Here is an 18,149-nt window from a genome sequence, read left to right on the forward strand (position 1 = left end):
TGTGATCAGGTGGAAAGGTCATGAAGCACACGCTGCTCTATCTGTTGGTTAGATGATGACAGAGAGCCTTCAGTGACGTTGATGCTAAAGACGCTACTTTCACTTTTTATGACGGAGCTTCACTGACACGCTCTGAGTGTTTAAGATGAAGTGATGACAGAGATCCAAAGAGACGAGTTGTTGGGGTTGTTGAGGACTCATTGTCTGGTCTAATCTCCTCCTTGGGCAACTCAGAGCGAGCTGTCAAAGTCTCACCTGAGTGTCTCTGATCCAGCCCCCCCCCCCCCCTTCCTCCCCCCCCCGCCTCGGGTCTTCTGTTTTCTCCCTGACACAGATTTTTTTTTTTGGCTCCCGACTTCAAACTTTGGCGTCGTCTCTGCTGAGTAATTACAAGCAGACTGAGCGCGGCGGCGATGGGAGACACGTGTATCTTCATAGAAAGCAAACAAACAGAACGTTACTTCACGCCATCGTGCAGACCATGTGACGATCTGCGCGTGTTTGTGTTGACTAACTGTAACGGAGCGGCTGAAAAAAAACGGCTCCCTGCTTCAGTGAGAGCTGACTAACACACACACACACACACACACACACACACACACACACACACACACACACACACAAACAGCCTCCACCTTAAAAGGGAACTCTCTGTTAGATTTCATTACTTCTCCCTCCCTGTGTCTCCTCTGTCTGCGAGTATTTGGAGCGACACTCTGCACAGCGTGGGACAACCCTCCAAGGAGTCTGAACACATTGTTTTCTTGGCATCATTATCAGCCACACACACACACACACACACACACACACACACACACACACACACACAGAGTCGGTCAAAGAAGAGAAACACACACTGAGTTTTAAACAGTCCTGATGTGTGGTCCTCCTCCTCCTCCTCCTCGCTGCTGCTCATCGTCTGCCACGATGACGTTTTGAGCCCAGAAATAGACGCCTGTGTGGATTCAGCATTACCTCGCCGACCCGTCTCGTCTCCATGGTTTTGTCCCAGAAACACACTGACATTGAGTTTATTCGCTGACCTTTAGCTGCTAAATGCTAACTGTTCTGTAGCCGCACAACACCACCTGTCAATCAAACTGAGTGGGCGGGGCTGTGACGTCGTCTGAACTTTCCGTTACACGGGGCTCCTCCTTTTTCCTCGTCTGATTGGACACTGCTGCTAATGCTAATGCTGCTAATGCTAGCTGTGCCGTTCTTTTTTGTACCCGTTACACACACACACACACACACACACACATCTCCAACTCCTGAAGCCAAAGGTGAGCACACACACTCGACACACAATAAGGGCGACGATTAGCTGGGGCCCTTTGTATGCAGGCTGGAGTCTTCTCTCTCTCTCTCTGCTCTACGCCTCTATCAACCGTCCCGTCTCTTCAATACAGACAATCTTAAAGAATATACATATATAAATAAATAAAATAAAGCAATCCCTGCAGCCTCTTTCAGTTCGCACCCTGAGGTCGATCTCTGGGTTTGTTTTTGATTTACAGCAGCGTCCTGCTCCGTTCGCTCAGCAGCACACAGGAATCCCATCCCGTGTCTAATTGGCTGGATGGTATTTCCTCAGCAGAGGGGAGTGGGATTTTCTTGGCAGCGAAGGGGGACCGCAGCAGATACCCCTCAAACCCCACAGGGACGGACGGGGTGGCCTCCCTCCCCAGTCGCTGTAGTGGAAACAGTTTGAGCGTAACGTGTCACGTCCACCTGTCAGCTGCAGGGGGTAGCCGAGGAGGGGCTTCGCTCCGGGAGCCTAAAAATACTCGACTGCGTCTGTTTGTTTGGTTTAATGTTGGATAACGGACTCAAGCATTCCCGTTCAGTAGTCGTGTTTACAGCAGAGAGTCAACGAAGCTCAGTTTCACAACACGCCGCTTCGTTCCCTTCTCGTCTTTGAATTAAAACTCGTGCGTCAGACTCGTCTTGTTGCTATTCAATAAGGTTTTGGTGGGACGGGAGGCCACGGGCCGACAGAAGAATCCTTTTGTTGGTTCGGATCCAGGAATTTTTCTAATGATTATTTTTCTTGAAAGATTATTTCTTCAGATTTTCTCATAAACTCCTGCTCTTACTCAAAGGAATGGAAAGCTGGCGCTCTGTCGCTGTGTGTGGATTTTGATGAAGATCCAGATGCTGATTAAAGTTTCTTAAATACTTTCTTTTATTAGAATAACAAGTTAAGAGGATTGTGAAACCTTGGCAGCGGGCTGCACCGTCTGAGTGCTTTTTCTTTTTTCTTTTTCCTTGTTGTTAACAAAAACTGTTCATGATTGCATTTCCTTTGTGTTGCGATTATAAGCTCTTACAAGTGTTCTACACGGCCCCTGCAGGTCTGCTAACTCTCCCTCTGGCTCTGTGTTGCAGAGCGAAGGAGCGTGACTGCTGCGCTCTATCAGCCAAACTTTAGTGCAACAGCAATTAGCTGGAGCAGGACGGGACGCGCGGCGCTGCCGATGGACGCGGCGCGGGGCCCTTCAGCGCTCAGACACCGATCTGGGGGAGCAGGGGAGGAGGAGGGGGCGTCTAATTGTGTAATTGTATAATTTGCCCTCGCTGACGCCTGCAAGCACACAGGCAGATTTCATTACAGATTACACTGGTGCTCTTTGAAGGCACGCTGCCCCGGAGGGCCTGCAGGGACTCAAGGCAAACACAGGCGGAGGAATGGCGGCCACGGAGCAGCGTTGCGTGGCCCGGCGTCCGGCTCTCTGCTCTCCTGCCAGGGTAAACAAGGAGGCTGCATAGCTCGGGAGCACACAGCACAGATTAGGCTCTGTTAACATTCCTCCCACCCCGACACACACACACACACACACACACACACACACACACACACACACACACAGTGTCCCTTTACTTCACACAGACTCTGAGTTTCCTCACTACACAGAATACTGCAGGGTAAAGTGTGAGGGCCGGCGATGGTTTGGATCTACGTATGACCTTATTTGCTCTGTGGTCAGGTTTTTTTTTTTCTGATGAAAACGTAGCAAACGACGTCTCTAACGACAGAATCTGAGGGGAGGAATTAGAAGACAACTCCAAGCCAAAACTGATCCAAAAATGTTCCGCTGAAGCTCGGAGTAAGAAACGCCGTGCACGCCGTGGCTTCTCTCCGGCGTCCTCCCACAGTCCAAACACATGCTGGTTAGGTTACCTGACAGTCCCCCGTTAACTGCACCTTACATGGAGTTAAAATGATTTTTATCGACCTCACAGTCGGGTCAATAACTCTCTCTCTCTCTCTCCCGTGTGTGAAGAGACGGAATCAGCAAACATGGCCGCCGTCTTTCTCTTCTGATAAAAAAGGAAACACAAACCTGGTGTCAATCTTACACATTTGTCGATAATATCATTAGTGAGCATCGAGGTCCTCACAGGAAGGACTGTGGCGTCTATACACACAGTGTATGTAGGGTTTTTTTTTTCTTCCCAGGAGGCTTAAGGAGACGACTGAGCGAGAGTCCTGGAGGCTGCTGGAGAATGAGCTCATGACTGCAGCAGCGTGTCTGTCTGTCTGTCTGTCTGTCGCTCCTGTGAGATCAGTCAGCTGAGAGCCAGCAGCATCACTTCTACTGGCAGCCGCCGAGTGACTCAACTTCTTAAACCTTCTGGGGTTTTACTGTGCCATCTATTCTCTCCTCTCACTCTGCGATTCTCTCCATCTCTCCCGTCAGTCTAAAAGTGTCCTCTGTCCTCCCGACTCTTTCACCACTGCTTCGTCCCTATTCATGGTTTTCAGGGACGCTCACCGACGGGGACTCTCCGGCCGTTTGTGTGGCTCGTCACATGGCTCCTTCCTGCTGCAGCAGGCTAATTAGCGCAGGCTTAGCGGACATTAAGCAGCGATATGGGGTTTAACGTTTCTGGGCTAATCCCTCTGCTTTTGGCCAGGAAATCGGAGCCTCGTCATGTCATGAGGTAGACTCACATCCAGAGATTAAGTCTGGCAGTCTGAGGTTATTTACTGGCATTCAGGATGTCTGCAGTAAGCTGCTGCCACTTCAGCCACTTGAGAAAAAAAAGAAAAAAAGAAAGGCTGCGGGCTAAAGATGTGAGCCGAAAATCTACATTCAAACATCTTCAGGTTTAACATCGCAGGTGTAAAGATAATCCACGACAACTCGGAGAACAAAGACAGCAGCGGGAACGCTTTCTGCAGAGTTACCATGAAGTCTTTCTTTTTTTATCTCCCTACACATCAGCTCCGTTCTGTATCAACACGGAGCGAGATTACAATAATAATCCTCCAACATGAAGGGAGCAGAATGAAGGGATTACAAGACAAAGAGCATCGCACGACGTTCCTTTGTTCATTAAAAGACGGAGTTCTGCAACAAGAACTAAAATATTGTTTTTTAATTTCAGAGTCTTAAATAAGAGAGTGAGTATAAAGATGGAGGTAATGACTTGATCTGGAGTCACACACACACACACACACACTAACTGTTGTTACCTGTGTTTGACGGACGTCGGCACGCTGCGATCAGCAACAAACGCCTCATTAAAAACAGATTTACTCGGTGTTAACTCGAACAGCGAGGCGATCCGTCACGTATCAAACTCAGAGCGAAGGGAAACGAGCGGGAGCGCTCCCGAAGCGTTTAACCACAGAAACATAAAAGAACTCAACAACGAAACGTCGAATGACACGCGGCCACACGGAAGTCTTAACTAAAAGCTGAGATTTATTTTTTTTCCCCCAGATGCAAAAACACGGACAAACATCTCAGAACCAAAACATCATCTGTTGCTCTCTTTTGTCTTTGGGTTAAAAAGCATAAAAAGTAAAGATTCGTATGGTTTTAAAACATGTGGTATTAAAAGAAACAAAGTCCTGGAGATGTCGTCAACTCGCCGCCCGCGTTACGTCAGATTTGGTGAAACATGAACGACGAGCAGGCTGCGTGCGGCCTGTTCCAGCAGCGACAGGCTCTGCCTTTCATTTCTTGGACATGAGTGTGATGTCTGATTTGCTCGACGCTCTGCAGAGGTCTTTCCAAACGGGCGCTTTGATTTCGGCTGGGCGTCCGTCACAGGAACAGAAACGGCGTATTTCGCCGCTGGCTTCGACTGCGTCCAGTCGGTTTGGGCGGACTGGGAATCAGTCTGAGCTGTGATGGACGGTTTGACAGAGCTGACATGTTGTTGGCAGTTTGTCTGCTCGATGTCGATGAGCGACTATGAAAGAATGCAGACGGATATAAAATGTATAAAAAGCTTTTGTGAGGGTATAAACAACTTAAACACATCCGTCGACTCGCTTGTCTCCGGCTGGTTTTGTTGTCTGTGCCAGGCTCTCTTCCCTTCTCTCCATATTTCCATCATTTCATTCCTTTTGTTTTTTACATCTGTCGTTCTCTCCGCTCTCACCCTCCGTGCGCTACAACAAAAGGCGTCTCAGAGTGGCGTGCGTCTGGTCGCGGCTCGCAGAGGGGGAGGAGACGGCGAGCTGGCTGACAGAACAGCAGCACAGCAGGATCCGTCCCTCGTCGCTCTTTGTTCACCTGCACCTGAACTCGGCACGGCTCCGCGTGCCCAAAACAGCTCCGATCAGAGCGGCGCTCCGAGAGGGGCGGAACCCTCCGGAGAACCAGCCGCTCTTGATCCCTGCGACGGTGCGGTTCAGTTCGCCGCTCTGGGGAGAAGCTTTAATGTGAGCACGGCGAGACAGAGAGCGCTTACAAAGGGCCGTCGACGGTTGGATGGACGGTCGGAGACTTCATTGATCTCGAAGGGAAATTCAAATGAAATGAAAGTCTTTGGTTGAGTTTTGTTCAGAACTATTTAAAGATCCATTCAGCGTGTTCAGGTTCAGGAGGGGAACAGCTCGAACACGTCACCGTCAATAACAATGAACATGTGTAACATGAAAATAAACAACGTTTCACAGCTTCCTCTCTGAGCTCACTGAGTGTGTGTGTGTGTGTGTGTGTGGCAGCAGGTGCTGCACATTAAGCTTAACGACGTACTCCATGCTGCCTTCATGGACCTCAGGTTGCAGAACCGAAGAGCACGTTAACACTTTGTGTGCTGAAGGTGCCAAACACCTGCAGGGTTTCCTTTGTTCACCTCTCAGAGCTCAGCGGCACGTTCGACCCCGTCTGATAACTCTGCTACTCGCGCTGCTGCTTGTTTTGTCCAGGACACTTTGAAAAAGAGATTTTTAATGGTCGCTGACTTTTTTCTTTCCTGCTTTAAATAAAGGTTAAAAAATGAAACAGAAAGTGAGAGGAACCGTTCTTGTAGATCGCTGCAGAACATCCCGACACTTTATTTTGAAAGTGTTCTTCGATATGATTCATTTAGACGGCTGAATATGAAACATGAGATCTTAACTTCCTCCTGCATTTTTCTAAATTTACCAAAAACTCTTTGACTTTTAATGATTTTTAGCCGTGTTAGTAAATCTAGTTTATGATGACCCCGAAAAACAATATCTGAAACATTCACCTACAATGACTTTAAAAAATAATAATAAGAATTCACCATTTCCATTACCTGCATCTTCTGGATCTTCGTCATAGTCTTCATCATCACCAGACGACAGAGAGTCTGGACGGAGAGAGAGAGAGAGAGAGAGAGAGAGAGAGAGAGAGAGAGAGAGAGAGAGAGAGAGAGAGAGAGAGAGGGATTAATGTTGATGAACTTTGTCACCATCAGATAACAGCTGAAGTCACATCTGGAAACCTGATTTAATGCGAGACAAGAGGAAAGTAAAGAGGGAGAAAACAAAGCGGGCTCTCTGTGCGTGTGCAGAGTAAATGGTGTGTGTTCACTAAATGAGTGTGATCAGATGCACACACACACACACACACACACACGTCTGCATGAATGCACACTGATTCAGACTCACTGAGAAAGTCATGAATGAGTCTACAGTCCTCTGCAGCGCGCCGGCTCGCTCAGATAACCCAAACATTTCCACAGACGTTACAAATGAGCGCGGTCGTTAGCCGTGCTGCGTTAGCACGTTAGCCTGTCAGATGGCGCCTAATTATTCTCCACAGATACGACGCTTCAGATTGGCTGTATCATACGTTTTTTTTTTTTTTTCCACGGCGGCGTTGTAATTATTTTCGACGTGACCTTGAAGTGTTCAGGTTGAGCTCCACAGGTCTGCTTAATGAGCGCCAGCTGTTACCCCGACAACCCCGGCGAGCTAAAACACAGCGCCTGAGAGTCCTGACAAGCAGCTTTTTCATTTCTATTTTCTGACACCGCGGCGCTCACCTCCAGGCTGCTATTGTGTCGGCAGAAATAAAGCAGTTTGACCCACACACGGTGCCGAACCGCGGCTGTGAGAAGAAAAGCTCACAATAGAAGAGTGTTACTGGAACTAATGAAATCAGAGAGACGACGGGATCCGTTTTCTATTTGCGTTGTTCTGCACGAAAACGTCCAAAAATCAAATAAAACAATCTGAGTGTTTCAGAGAATTCAAATTAACTATGACGGCGAAATGACAAAGAACTAAGAACAGCTGATATGGACCCGATACAGTCAGAGTGCCGTTCACTTCCTGCGAGATCAAACGTGACGTTAGGGGGGTGAAAATCGACGTCGTCAGCTGGCTGCGTGTTTCGTTTTGCAACGAAAAAAAAAAACACAAAAAAAGGATGACGTGGGGAAACGCTGGCTGAGGAGGCGGGGCTTATCTTGTACACTTTCAACACTTCCCAGTACGCTCGCTCTCATTGGCTGTTTTTAAATGTCAGGCCGAAATCTGCGGCTACAATCTGTTGCACCGTGGTGGGGCGCGTTTAGCGTTGTGGCGTGCTGCTCGGATGACGCTGGGAGCATCTTTACAGAAGAGAACATCAGCGCCAAGTTCAACCGTATTTTCATTTTACTGTAAACGGTTAAATCGATGACGTTTGTTTTTTTCACTTGCTGATGAGTGAAACAGTCAAAGTCTCGTCCTGAAACGATGGCAGACACACGACAGCAGAATCTGTTCCTGCACCTTTGGTTCATCTCAGCTTGATTAATGTTTCCTCAACTTTATCTTCAACCAGCTTTTCACACACAGCCAGTTACAGGCCTCTCAGATTGTTCCAGTGTGTTCGAACCCTCCGAACAGAAGCTGCTCACTTTCTTTATTTTAATCCAGGAAGTGTTGTGTTTCACCACATGCACTGTGTGTACAGTATAGAGCGTGAGCGGGTGGATGTCTGCTGTCCAGATGCTTCACCTGATAGCGCTCCTAAATGTCTGAAACCTTCAATATCTGAGGCAAAGCACTAAAATGTGTTTTGGATTGGAGCTGTGTGTTTTGGAGTGGAAGGAGGAGAGCAGGATGTTTTAAACATGTGCTGAGAGCTCGATGATTTCAAGTGTGTGACAATGTGTGCTGTGATGAATTTGCTCTGTGTGTCTTTTTCTCCTGAACGTTGAGTTTGTGCTCTATGGGAGGTTTTTTTTTTTTTGGGGGGGGGGGGGGGGGGGTTGTGCAGTTGGAAAAAGATTGGGAGCAATGGATGTTTTCTTCCGTCTGAATAATTGCTGTTGGGAGCGTGTGTGCACGCAGGCTGGAGACGATATGTGGCTCAAGGAGGAGAAGCTGTCCACCTCTGATCAGTCCTGCAAAAGGCTATTTTCTCCCCGGCTCAAAGCCAAACAGAAGCATCTGTGTGTGTGCGCGTGTGTGCGTGTGTGTGTGTGTGTGTGTGTGTGTGTGTGTGTGTGTAAAGAGGGAGCGAACCCTCTCATTTCTTGCCTCCCCATCTGTTTTCAATGATGAAATGTTTCGAGCTAATTGCTTTCTAATTAGTTGTCAATAAGCGGCTCAGCTGGTGTCCAGGAGTTTTACGGCGGAAAAGCAGCCGCGCTTTTACACGACTGCACACTCCTTTCTGACCCCCCCCCCCCCCCCACACACACACACACACACACACACCTTCCTCCCCTCGTATATTCCTATTAGAGCTCTGTTTGCGTCACACACTTGTTTAGGTTTCTGCTCATCCTCTCATTTGATAATGAGTTTCACCTTTGACTGCATCAGGAGGAAGAATCTGTGAGAATCTCGGCTTGGTGAGAGTCTGTGCTGCCACGTCTGTGTGTGTGTGTGTGTATGTGTGTGTGTGTGTGTGTGTGTGTGTGTGTGTGTGTGTGTGTGTGTGTGTGTGTGTGTGTGTGAGAGAGAGAGAGAGCTTGGCAGAAAGCGAAGATGGATTTGAAACGGAGCAGGAGGAGAAAATAACAGAACTTTCCTGCACAGTTGAGTTTTTCTACACACTGTTTTGAAAGGGTTTCATGTGGAGACACTCTCGCTGAGACTGTTCGACTGTTTATTCATCAAAAACACAAAAACACTTCTCAGAGTCTCAGTTGTCTGTCAGACGGCCAGAAAAATGGAGGCCGCTTTGGTTTTGTGATCTCGTCAGGGTGCAGCCAGAGCTCTGCTAGTGACTCAAGAAGCTCGGGAAATTAGTAAGAGCAAATCATCGGGTGACATCTTTTTTTTTTTTAAAAGAGCAACATCACTGAAAATGTGATTAACAAACAGAGTGTCGAACTTCTTGACCAGGAAAAACACGCCAACGTCCTCATGCTGCCAACCTTTCTCCTCATTTTATCCATCTCCAAAAAAACATAGCTGGGTGGAAACACACGCCCCAAGTGGACACTGGAGGAACTGCAGTTTCGTGCACCTCCACTTATTTACATGCAACAGAGCGGAAACGATAACACAGTTTGTCTCACCTGTCACCCGGATGGTGTAGTTGCTGAGCAGCGTGTTGCTGTGAGCGAGCCGACACGAGTAGACGCCAGAGTCCTCGTACGAAACGTTGATGATGCGTAACATCCTCTGGCCCAGCCGCGTCCTGTTACCCGGCACCAGCCCGGCGCCGTCTTTGAACCAGATGACGGGCTCCGAGTGGTCCTCCAGGTCACATGACATCTCCAGCATGTCCCCGACGCCCAGAACAGAGTCCTCCAGGAAGGCCGTCTCGCTGGACACAGAGTCTGCAGGCCAACAAAAGACACACACGAGGGACATAAGAAGTTTGACCTTTGACCCCGTTTGTAAGTGTAACGTATATTCATGAAGCAGCAACACCTCAGATTTAGAGACGACACACAGACGTCACACATCGAGTGATTGTGAAGAACACTCTGGATCCTATCAGCTTGAAGTTGGACATTTGAGCCGACAGAATGATGAATGACTTGGTTCACAAACAGCCTCCGCACTTTAAGCACTACAGGACGCTGGCGCCCCGTGTGCCGAGTCTCCGTCATGATGGAGGCACAAAAGTAAAACAAAAAATAAAAAAACAACCCAAATGATCTGGAGGAATCCTTTTTCTTATAAACTGCTCGAAGCAAGCGACTAATGGAAGCTTAATGTAAGATATATAGAGGGGCAACAAAGCATGGAGGCCTGTTTATTACCTCTTAAATCAGAATCTCCCCCAACTCTCCCAAAACAAAGAAGCAGTGATGCAGAATTAACAGCTGACCCGCTGGCGAGCTATCAGCTAATCTGCCTCTGGAAGTCAGAAGAGAGAAAGTTTTTATTTCAGAGAGCACCTCCTTCTCCTCCACCTCCTTCTCCTCCTGCAGCTCCGTGTGCCAGCGTGCTCACAGCCGGGTGGAAGATCAACATGTTTACAAGCCGCACTGAGGGACAAACACACAGACGCTCCTCTCTCCCTCTCCCATCAGCGGCGTCTTCTCCTCCACGCCTCCGTCACAAATCAAAGCCGTCAGGACGAGACAAAACCCGGCGACCTCATGCACACTCTGGTCGCTCTGGCAACCATTCAAACGATCGCCGCTATGCACCAGAACACAAGGACACTCAGAGGCACACGGACACATGCATACTTTCACATGTGCATCAAAAACACACACGGAGTGTTTGAATGAGCTGCTCGGGCAACAGGGTACGCATTTCACTAAACATGACTTGACACAGAGGTTTACAGCTCGAAAAAAAAAAGTGTTCTTTGGGTTTAGTTACTCTGTAAGCTGAGCTGAACCCCCCCCCCCCGTCAGAACTCCCGGTCCCCCCTAAGGGTCCGGCGTTCCACTTTTGGGAATACACAAATCATATGGCTTGGAGAGACGCAGGAACAGAAAAGAGGAAATGAGAACGAATGAAACAGGAGCTGCTGTTGGTAAAGCTGATTTTTCATAGGCGACGTTAAAGCGCTAATAAAACGCGGCTACGGCTGCTAGCAGCTCAGATCCGTCCTCATGTGCAGGACTTTTTAAATAATGATCTAATAACGAGAGGAGTGAAAACCACGATGGAGCAAAAGCAGCAGAGGGAAAGTGTCTCATGTCTCCTGTTTGGTCTCACTGAGGTGTCTTCACCTCCCTGCTGCATCTTCAACACAGCGAGCTGAGCACATGAGTTGTGAGTTCTCCTCCTTGTTATTCCACCCATTAAAAACTCCAGGAGCTGTTGAGTCAATGAAGTGATTTAACACGTCTGCGCTTTGACATCTTATATTTACAACATGTTTCTTCTCCTCGATGCAGCGAAGGTCCGTTACAGGAGAAGGAAAACAGCGTGGAGCATAAATTCAAACCCAGCATGAATGGCTCGCTTTACCTTTTGACTATGACTTCTGACCTCTGGGGATATCTTCAGGTCTTAAACAAGCCATGGGGGGAGGCTGAGCACTCGAACACGACCTCGCCTGAATCAGCTACAGCAGAGACTGTTTCTATTAAGTGCCCAAATTTTGAACTTCCCTTTATGTGAGCCTAATCATGCAGATAGTTTCCTCTTTATATGCTTCTTCCCTCCTCGGGAGGTTTTTAAGTAATTTAAGTGAAATGATCCTTTAAATATCAGCTAGCTGCTGACCGGGGCTGCATGTGTGAACACAGTTTCTCCTCTCAGACCCCTGGTATTTTTTCTGCAGCAAGTCCAAGTGTGCTGATGTAAGAACGCAGCAGGACGTCATCCGGAGAATTCAGCCCGAGCCCCCGTCTGACTGTGAGGAGCGTGTGTGTGTGTGTGTGTGTGTGTGTGTGTGTGTGTGTGTGTGTGTGTGTGTATAAACGGGCTCTGGTTACATTTTTGATTAGCAGGATAATTAGAGCAACATTTGACACCAAATGTTTGCTCAAAGCTTAAATTCTTCTGCACATTAATAAATGTATTTAAAGCTTCAGTGGTCTCCTCACAGCAGACTATGGATTAAACACTGCAGCTTATTTTAATTAGCATTTGTTCATAGCGAATGCAAAGCCGGGCCTTTGTGTGATCCCGTTCGGCTTTGATCGTGGGGAAAGAGATAGGTGGAGCGTTTGTGCACCACTTGGATGTTTACTCTGCCGGAGGCTTAAAAAATGCAGTTTAGCAAAAGAAGAAAACAAAACAAAAGCTCGATATATATCCTGCATACATGGAGGGAGAAAAGCTGTGTTTGTCAGACGTCACACCGAAGAGTAAAGCTGCTCGTTCTCCGGTCACCGTCTATGACTGGGAGATCTGTCTGCTTCTGATCCTTCACTTTGAAATGCAGATTTGAACGAAGGGAGAAAAAATAAAAAGAAGCAGCAGCAGCTTTGAATAAAAGAGTGCGAGGATTGAAAGGCTTCAGTGTGCGCCCGTACGCGACCTCGATGGGCACATCGAGCCGTCGCCTCGCTTTATAGAGGGCTTGTTGTACCTTCCAGAGATCGTGATGTAAAGCACAGTCACAAGGTTGATCACGTTGACATGAGACTTTTTCTTCATGTGACTGTTTCACAAAGAAGGGTTCAAAAGAGAAGCGCTCATAGTAAATCAGTGAGAACATATATGGATATGTTCAGCTGCTGTGCATTCAGAAGACGTCTACTCGCACTGAGCGGGTCGGGACGGCAGAGGAGATATCAAGCAAACTTCCTCTGCAGAGAACAAAAAGACATCTCTCAGTTTCAGGTTTGGAGGTCAGTCACGGCTCCGTCGTCTCTGACTGGGATTCTGCGTTTTCTTACAAGCAAAAAGTTCAGAAAATGACGGGAAATGTTCAGGCTCAGCTGCATGTTTGAACACAAACGACGACTGTTTCCTGCCAGGATTATTCCCCTCAAAGGTTTGTTGGTGTGGCTTCGGTAAGAAGGGAGTAACACAGACGTGATGACCAGTGTGAAACGATGTCCAACAATGGTTTGGTACTGCAGTGTAGCTGTGGAGCAAATGCAGTCTGACCACAGAAGAAGGCTGTGTGCTGATTCTTCAGCACTGATGTCACACAGAGAACTCCGCTTACACAATTTGTTCTCCGTCATTAAAAGCTCGAACTCAAAGGCCTCGGTCATTTTCAATCTGGTGTGTTTATGCTCTTTGTTCTCTGTGAGATGTCACGGGGATCCTCTTTGATATAAACTCACTTTGTTATCAAATCAAACCTGAAGGGATCCTGACTGAACAGAGCTGCAGCTTTCTGCTTCAGTCCAGCCTCAAAGCAACAACGATACGTTCCTGCTGCTTTCTCGTCCGGAGCGCCATGTGTGAAGCTCTCGGCCTCCTCTGTCTGTGTGTGTGTGTGTGTGTGTGTGTGTGTGTGTGTGTGTGTGTGTGTGTGTTTGAGAAAAGGGTGGGAGCAGACTCACCGGAACTTGTGACCAGCTGGAAGCAATGTGTGATATGCAATCTATGAGCATGTAGCAAATGTGGCGTCTGATATGTGTGCATGAATGTATCTCTAATGAGGAACAGTGCATGGGTCTGTGTGTGTGTGTGTGTGTGTGTGTGTGTGTGTGTGTGTGTGTGTGTGCTGGATGGTCACTCCATAAATCAAGAGGCCCCTGCCCTCCCGGCCCTTCTAACCCTCTTTGCTCGATATCATAACAAATAGCCCGTCAGAATAAAATAAAGTCTCTCTTTGAGATGCTGCTGCTGCGCGCTGTCCGCTAACGCGCCGCTCACAGACTCCATCTTTTCTGTGCGTCTGAAGAGGTTTATTTATCCTCCACAAACTTCTCCAGGGGCCGGCGGGCAGGCTGCAGCCCTGGGGATAAAAAGACCTCTTTATGTGGGAAGCCTTTCTCCCCCTGCCTCTCTGACACACACACACACACACACACTCACACACACTCACTCACACACACACACACAGAGGGAGTGAGTGAGGGATCCTGGAGGATCAGGGTGGAGGGTAGACCCAGAGAGTCGCCATGGCTGCTGTTGTATCAGGCAACAGAAGGGAACAAGGATGATGTATAGATGCGAAAACTTTTGTGCAACACACATATATCTCACGGGGGGGATAAAAAATATATCACAGGACAGCTGAGAAGGAACAGGAAATTTCATGAAGGGGGTGGATGACATGTAGCAAAGGATTGGAACCCATGGTGGCTGTCACAAGAATGTCTCTCTGGGGGCCCAAGCCTGATATTTCACTTTTTTTCATTGATCTGCTCATTCCAAGGGGTGCATATTTCATGCAGAATTGCATCCAGGTTTAGTGAAACACATTCGTCTATTTCTTTAATAGCTAATCTAGCTGCATGATGTATCCATGTTAACCATCACCTTCCACGTTCAGCTTCTTTAACACGTCTTGAATGCATCTTTCTTTCTCTGTTATTGCTGTTTAAGCTCTCAGCACAAAAGGTTTTGAGTTCCCAGCAGGTGGAAATGAAAACATCGGCTCCATATTCAAGTTATAATGAGACAAGTGTGCAGCCCTGATATGTTGCTTAAAAGCTTGTTGAGTGTCAGAGCGAGTGCCTGGAGTTTCCCGATGTGTCTTACTGTTTAACATTCAGAGTGAGGAGAGTATTTTTCTGATTGTCACGTCTGTCAGTAAACAAGTATATCGTAGCATCACTGGGCTGGCAGTTTGATGAATTCATTTTCTGCTCTGGAGGAGACAAACACAAAGAAATAACTCTGTTATGCTGAACAAAAACTAAAGCTGTGGGTCTTCAATTAAACCAGATCTGCTATGTTTTGAGAATTGACTTTCTTTTAAACTTCCAGCCGTCTCTCTGGACTGATTTATGAAGCTGCTCCTGGATGATGTCTTCTTCTTCAGTCTGACTGCTTTGCATGAAGAAGCATCCCCGCAGGTTCAAACAGGCTGGCGAGAAGGATCGTAAACACTAAAAAGATTACAAGTCTCTCGGTCTTTAGGGGGGCTTAACGGGTACTTTAATAGAGTCTAGTTGAAAAGCAGCATCACATACCTTTTTCAACCATATCTGCTTTTAGAGGCCTTTTCAAAGTGATGATTTCCAGATGGCCCTTTGGAGACATCCATCTTTATCAAGCACCTCTCTTCTCCACCTCCTCGCTACACTGAGCTAATGATACGACATGTTTCCAACATCTGCACGGCGGCACGCTCCAGAACCAGTGGCAAACAATTCAGCGACAAATGGCCTTTTTTATTGCAGGTAATTAGATGTTTGTTTCTACTGTGGAAAGATCGGGCTCCACTTTTTCTTTTCGAGCAGGCAGAACGAACACTTTCCACATTTCTGTGAGCACTTACAGCCAATTGGTGTGCATGTGTGTGTGTGTGACGCTGTGTACAGTGTGTCTGTGCAGTTTGTAAAAACCTTCAAAGCTGTGTTTAGGTGAAAGGTCGGTCGTGGTGAAACACAACTTGAATCTTTTTTTTTTCTTCTCATATTTGGCTGTAACATCGCTTTGTAATGATAAAGTTGTATCATGTAAAAAAAGCTACATGTGCCAACAAACAAGAGCAGGCCGTCAGAGACTCAGATTCAATGACTGACTGTATTAGTAACACTAATAGGGTGAACGGTGTAAAGAATAAAGTTGAATAAAGGCTTAACATGGTGATCTTTCCTCAACGTTTGTTTGCTAACTTATCTACAAAAAAAACAACAAGAAACATCAACATTGAATTCACTTATTAAGACTGTACAATGTTTAAAAAGCATCATAGTGGACATTAAGTTAAGATTACGTGTTCATATTAAGTTAAAACATGAATAATTATGATCAAAAGTCATGAAAAAAAATCTGTCACGGAGCAAGTTCTAGCCTATGTAAAGCTAGCTAAGATTAGCCACTTTAAGCTAGCTCTATTGCCAGATCTACTTAGACTGTCGTATGAAACGCCAGAAGGGTCTCAAGGGCGATTAAGTCATTTATCAATCTAATTTAGATTCTAGGTTAGTTATAGTTATAATACATATTTCTTATGAAGCTACAAACGTTTTTTTCGAGGGACCTAAAAGTTAGCTAGCGAGGTAGCAACATGGCCTGTAGCTAGCGGAGTGTGTTTGGAGTAGAAATTTAAAGTAGCGCTCCTGAAATGAATTGACGTAACTTTTCCAGGATGAAGGGAAAAGTACCTGGATGTATTTGACAGTTGGGGTAATATTTGTAGCATTTGGTTTCTTTACATTTGGCTAACATTGGTTTGTTTATAACCTAGCTGCTAATGTTTCCAAGTTACAGACACAGACAGACTGGCTGTTTCAGACCGGGATGTTCTCCACAGCAGCCCGTCTGCTCGCTGCGTCCCGCCAACAGATTCTTTCACTTCTGCTTCCTCTGCTGAAACTGGACCGGCTGCCAACCGTTTGGCACACTCAACACCCCCTCAGACAAGCCAGCATCACATGACCTTCAAACAGGATCTGTTGAGCCCCCCAACCAACCATCAACCCCCCCTTCCCCTCTCCATAAAGAGCACATTTCTCTTCCTCCATTTCACAGCTATGCCAATTGTAAATCCTGCTCCTCCTGAAAAAAGCCCCTTCTTCTATTAAACCCCTGGTTTTTTCTTCTTTTTTTTTATGCAATGTGCAGTGAAACCCCCTAATCTCTGTTTAATATGGTTTGGCCGGATGTAAATACCTTCGGACAATGCCCTTAATCTGGGCCAGCCTGACAACCTCACACCGTTGTGCAGAAGCCTGCCAGGAGGAGATGGAGGGAAAAGAGGGATGGCTCGGCAGAGATCAAGGAGGAGAGGAGAAAAGGGGAGAAAAGGGGAGGGGAGGAGGGAGGGAGGATTTCCCCAGCTTGTTGCCTCTATTCTTTGCCGGGCTTTATCAAAAGAGCCCCTAAAAACAAGTTAAAGATAGACGTTGCCTCTAAACATCCCGCCCCGGCCTGTGCCAGCCTCGCCCTCCCTCCTCCCCTGGTGCTAACCCTTCGCTCGGCTGCGCTAACGAGCATCGGAAGCTACTGTACGTCCAGAGCATCTTGGCAGCGGCCAATCGTCTTTGCTCCTTTCACACCCTCATCATCGCCCCCACCTGCCCTGCATCCCTGCAGCCTGGGCTCGGTCCACGCTTAATTGTCATTCCAAAGACGAACTGGCCTAGTTTCAATTCAGCAGACAAGTGTAAGAGGCTCGGGCCCACAAAAGCCAGGATGTCTGCGGAGTGTGTGTGGGGCTACTACACAACATAATTACACTTCTTTTAACAACACGGAGGAACCAATCCGATTACAAGGCGGCTTTTTGTATCGCCGAATTTGGACGTCAAAGCTTTGGGCGTCTTTTTTTAAGCAGTAAGTTGCTCAATATGCTTAGTTTCTCTCTAAACAAAGAGGCTCTTTCATTGTTTAAACCGGGCAATATGTTGATTTAAGGCGGCTTCTGGAAAGCCACATGCCTTCACACAGATTTTGGAGGGAAAACTGACGCTAGATCAGCAAAAACTGTATCCTGACGGAGCTGCTGAATCAGGCATGTGATCAGAAGACACACTGAACAGTTCAGACAAAGCGCATAACAAGCTTTTTGTTTCTCAATATTAAGACGCAGCAACAAAATCAACAGAATCAACTGAAGCCGAAGAAATCAGATTTTATGATTGCGCTCGCCACGCCGTGTGGAGATAATCCACACCTACTACTGCAAAGACAGTGTGTAGAAACATAATAATATCTGTCATACCCAGAATGCAGAGTAAAACATTTAAAGCGGACGTCTGCCTCTAAAACTTTTATTAAAGGGGAACGTTTGTAAAAGTTCAAAGTGACGTGAAAGAGGAGAAACAGCTGATAGAAACCATCTCCCAGCTCTCTGACAAAACTCCAGCAGGCTCTGATTGAAAGGTTGAACTTTGACCTCCGATGACCCCGACCTTTACCCTGACCTGTAAGTGTTACAAATGTGACCCCAGCTCACACACACACACACACACACACACACACACACACACACACACACACA

General features: G+C 47.1%; 1 protein-coding gene across 1 annotated transcript in view; it reads right to left on the bottom strand.

The window, feature by feature from the left end:
- fgfr3 (fibroblast growth factor receptor 3) overlaps window positions 1–18,149 on the bottom strand; it is a 52,379-nt gene that overhangs the window by 26,799 nt on the left and 7,431 nt on the right. Inside the window, exons 3-4 of the mRNA XM_079369773.1 lie at window positions 9,733–9,996; window positions 6,526–6,579 (exon numbers count right to left, since the gene is read on the bottom strand). Coding sequence (XP_079225899.1) covers window positions 6,526–6,579; window positions 9,733–9,996 — 318 coding nt within the window. The remainder of the gene's footprint in view (window positions 1–6,525; window positions 6,580–9,732; window positions 9,997–18,149) is intronic.

The sequence above is a fragment of the Symphodus melops genome, assembly GCF_947650265.1.
Source record: "Symphodus melops genome assembly, chromosome: 19".
Lineage (NCBI taxonomy): Eukaryota > Metazoa > Chordata > Actinopteri > Labriformes > Labridae > Symphodus > Symphodus melops.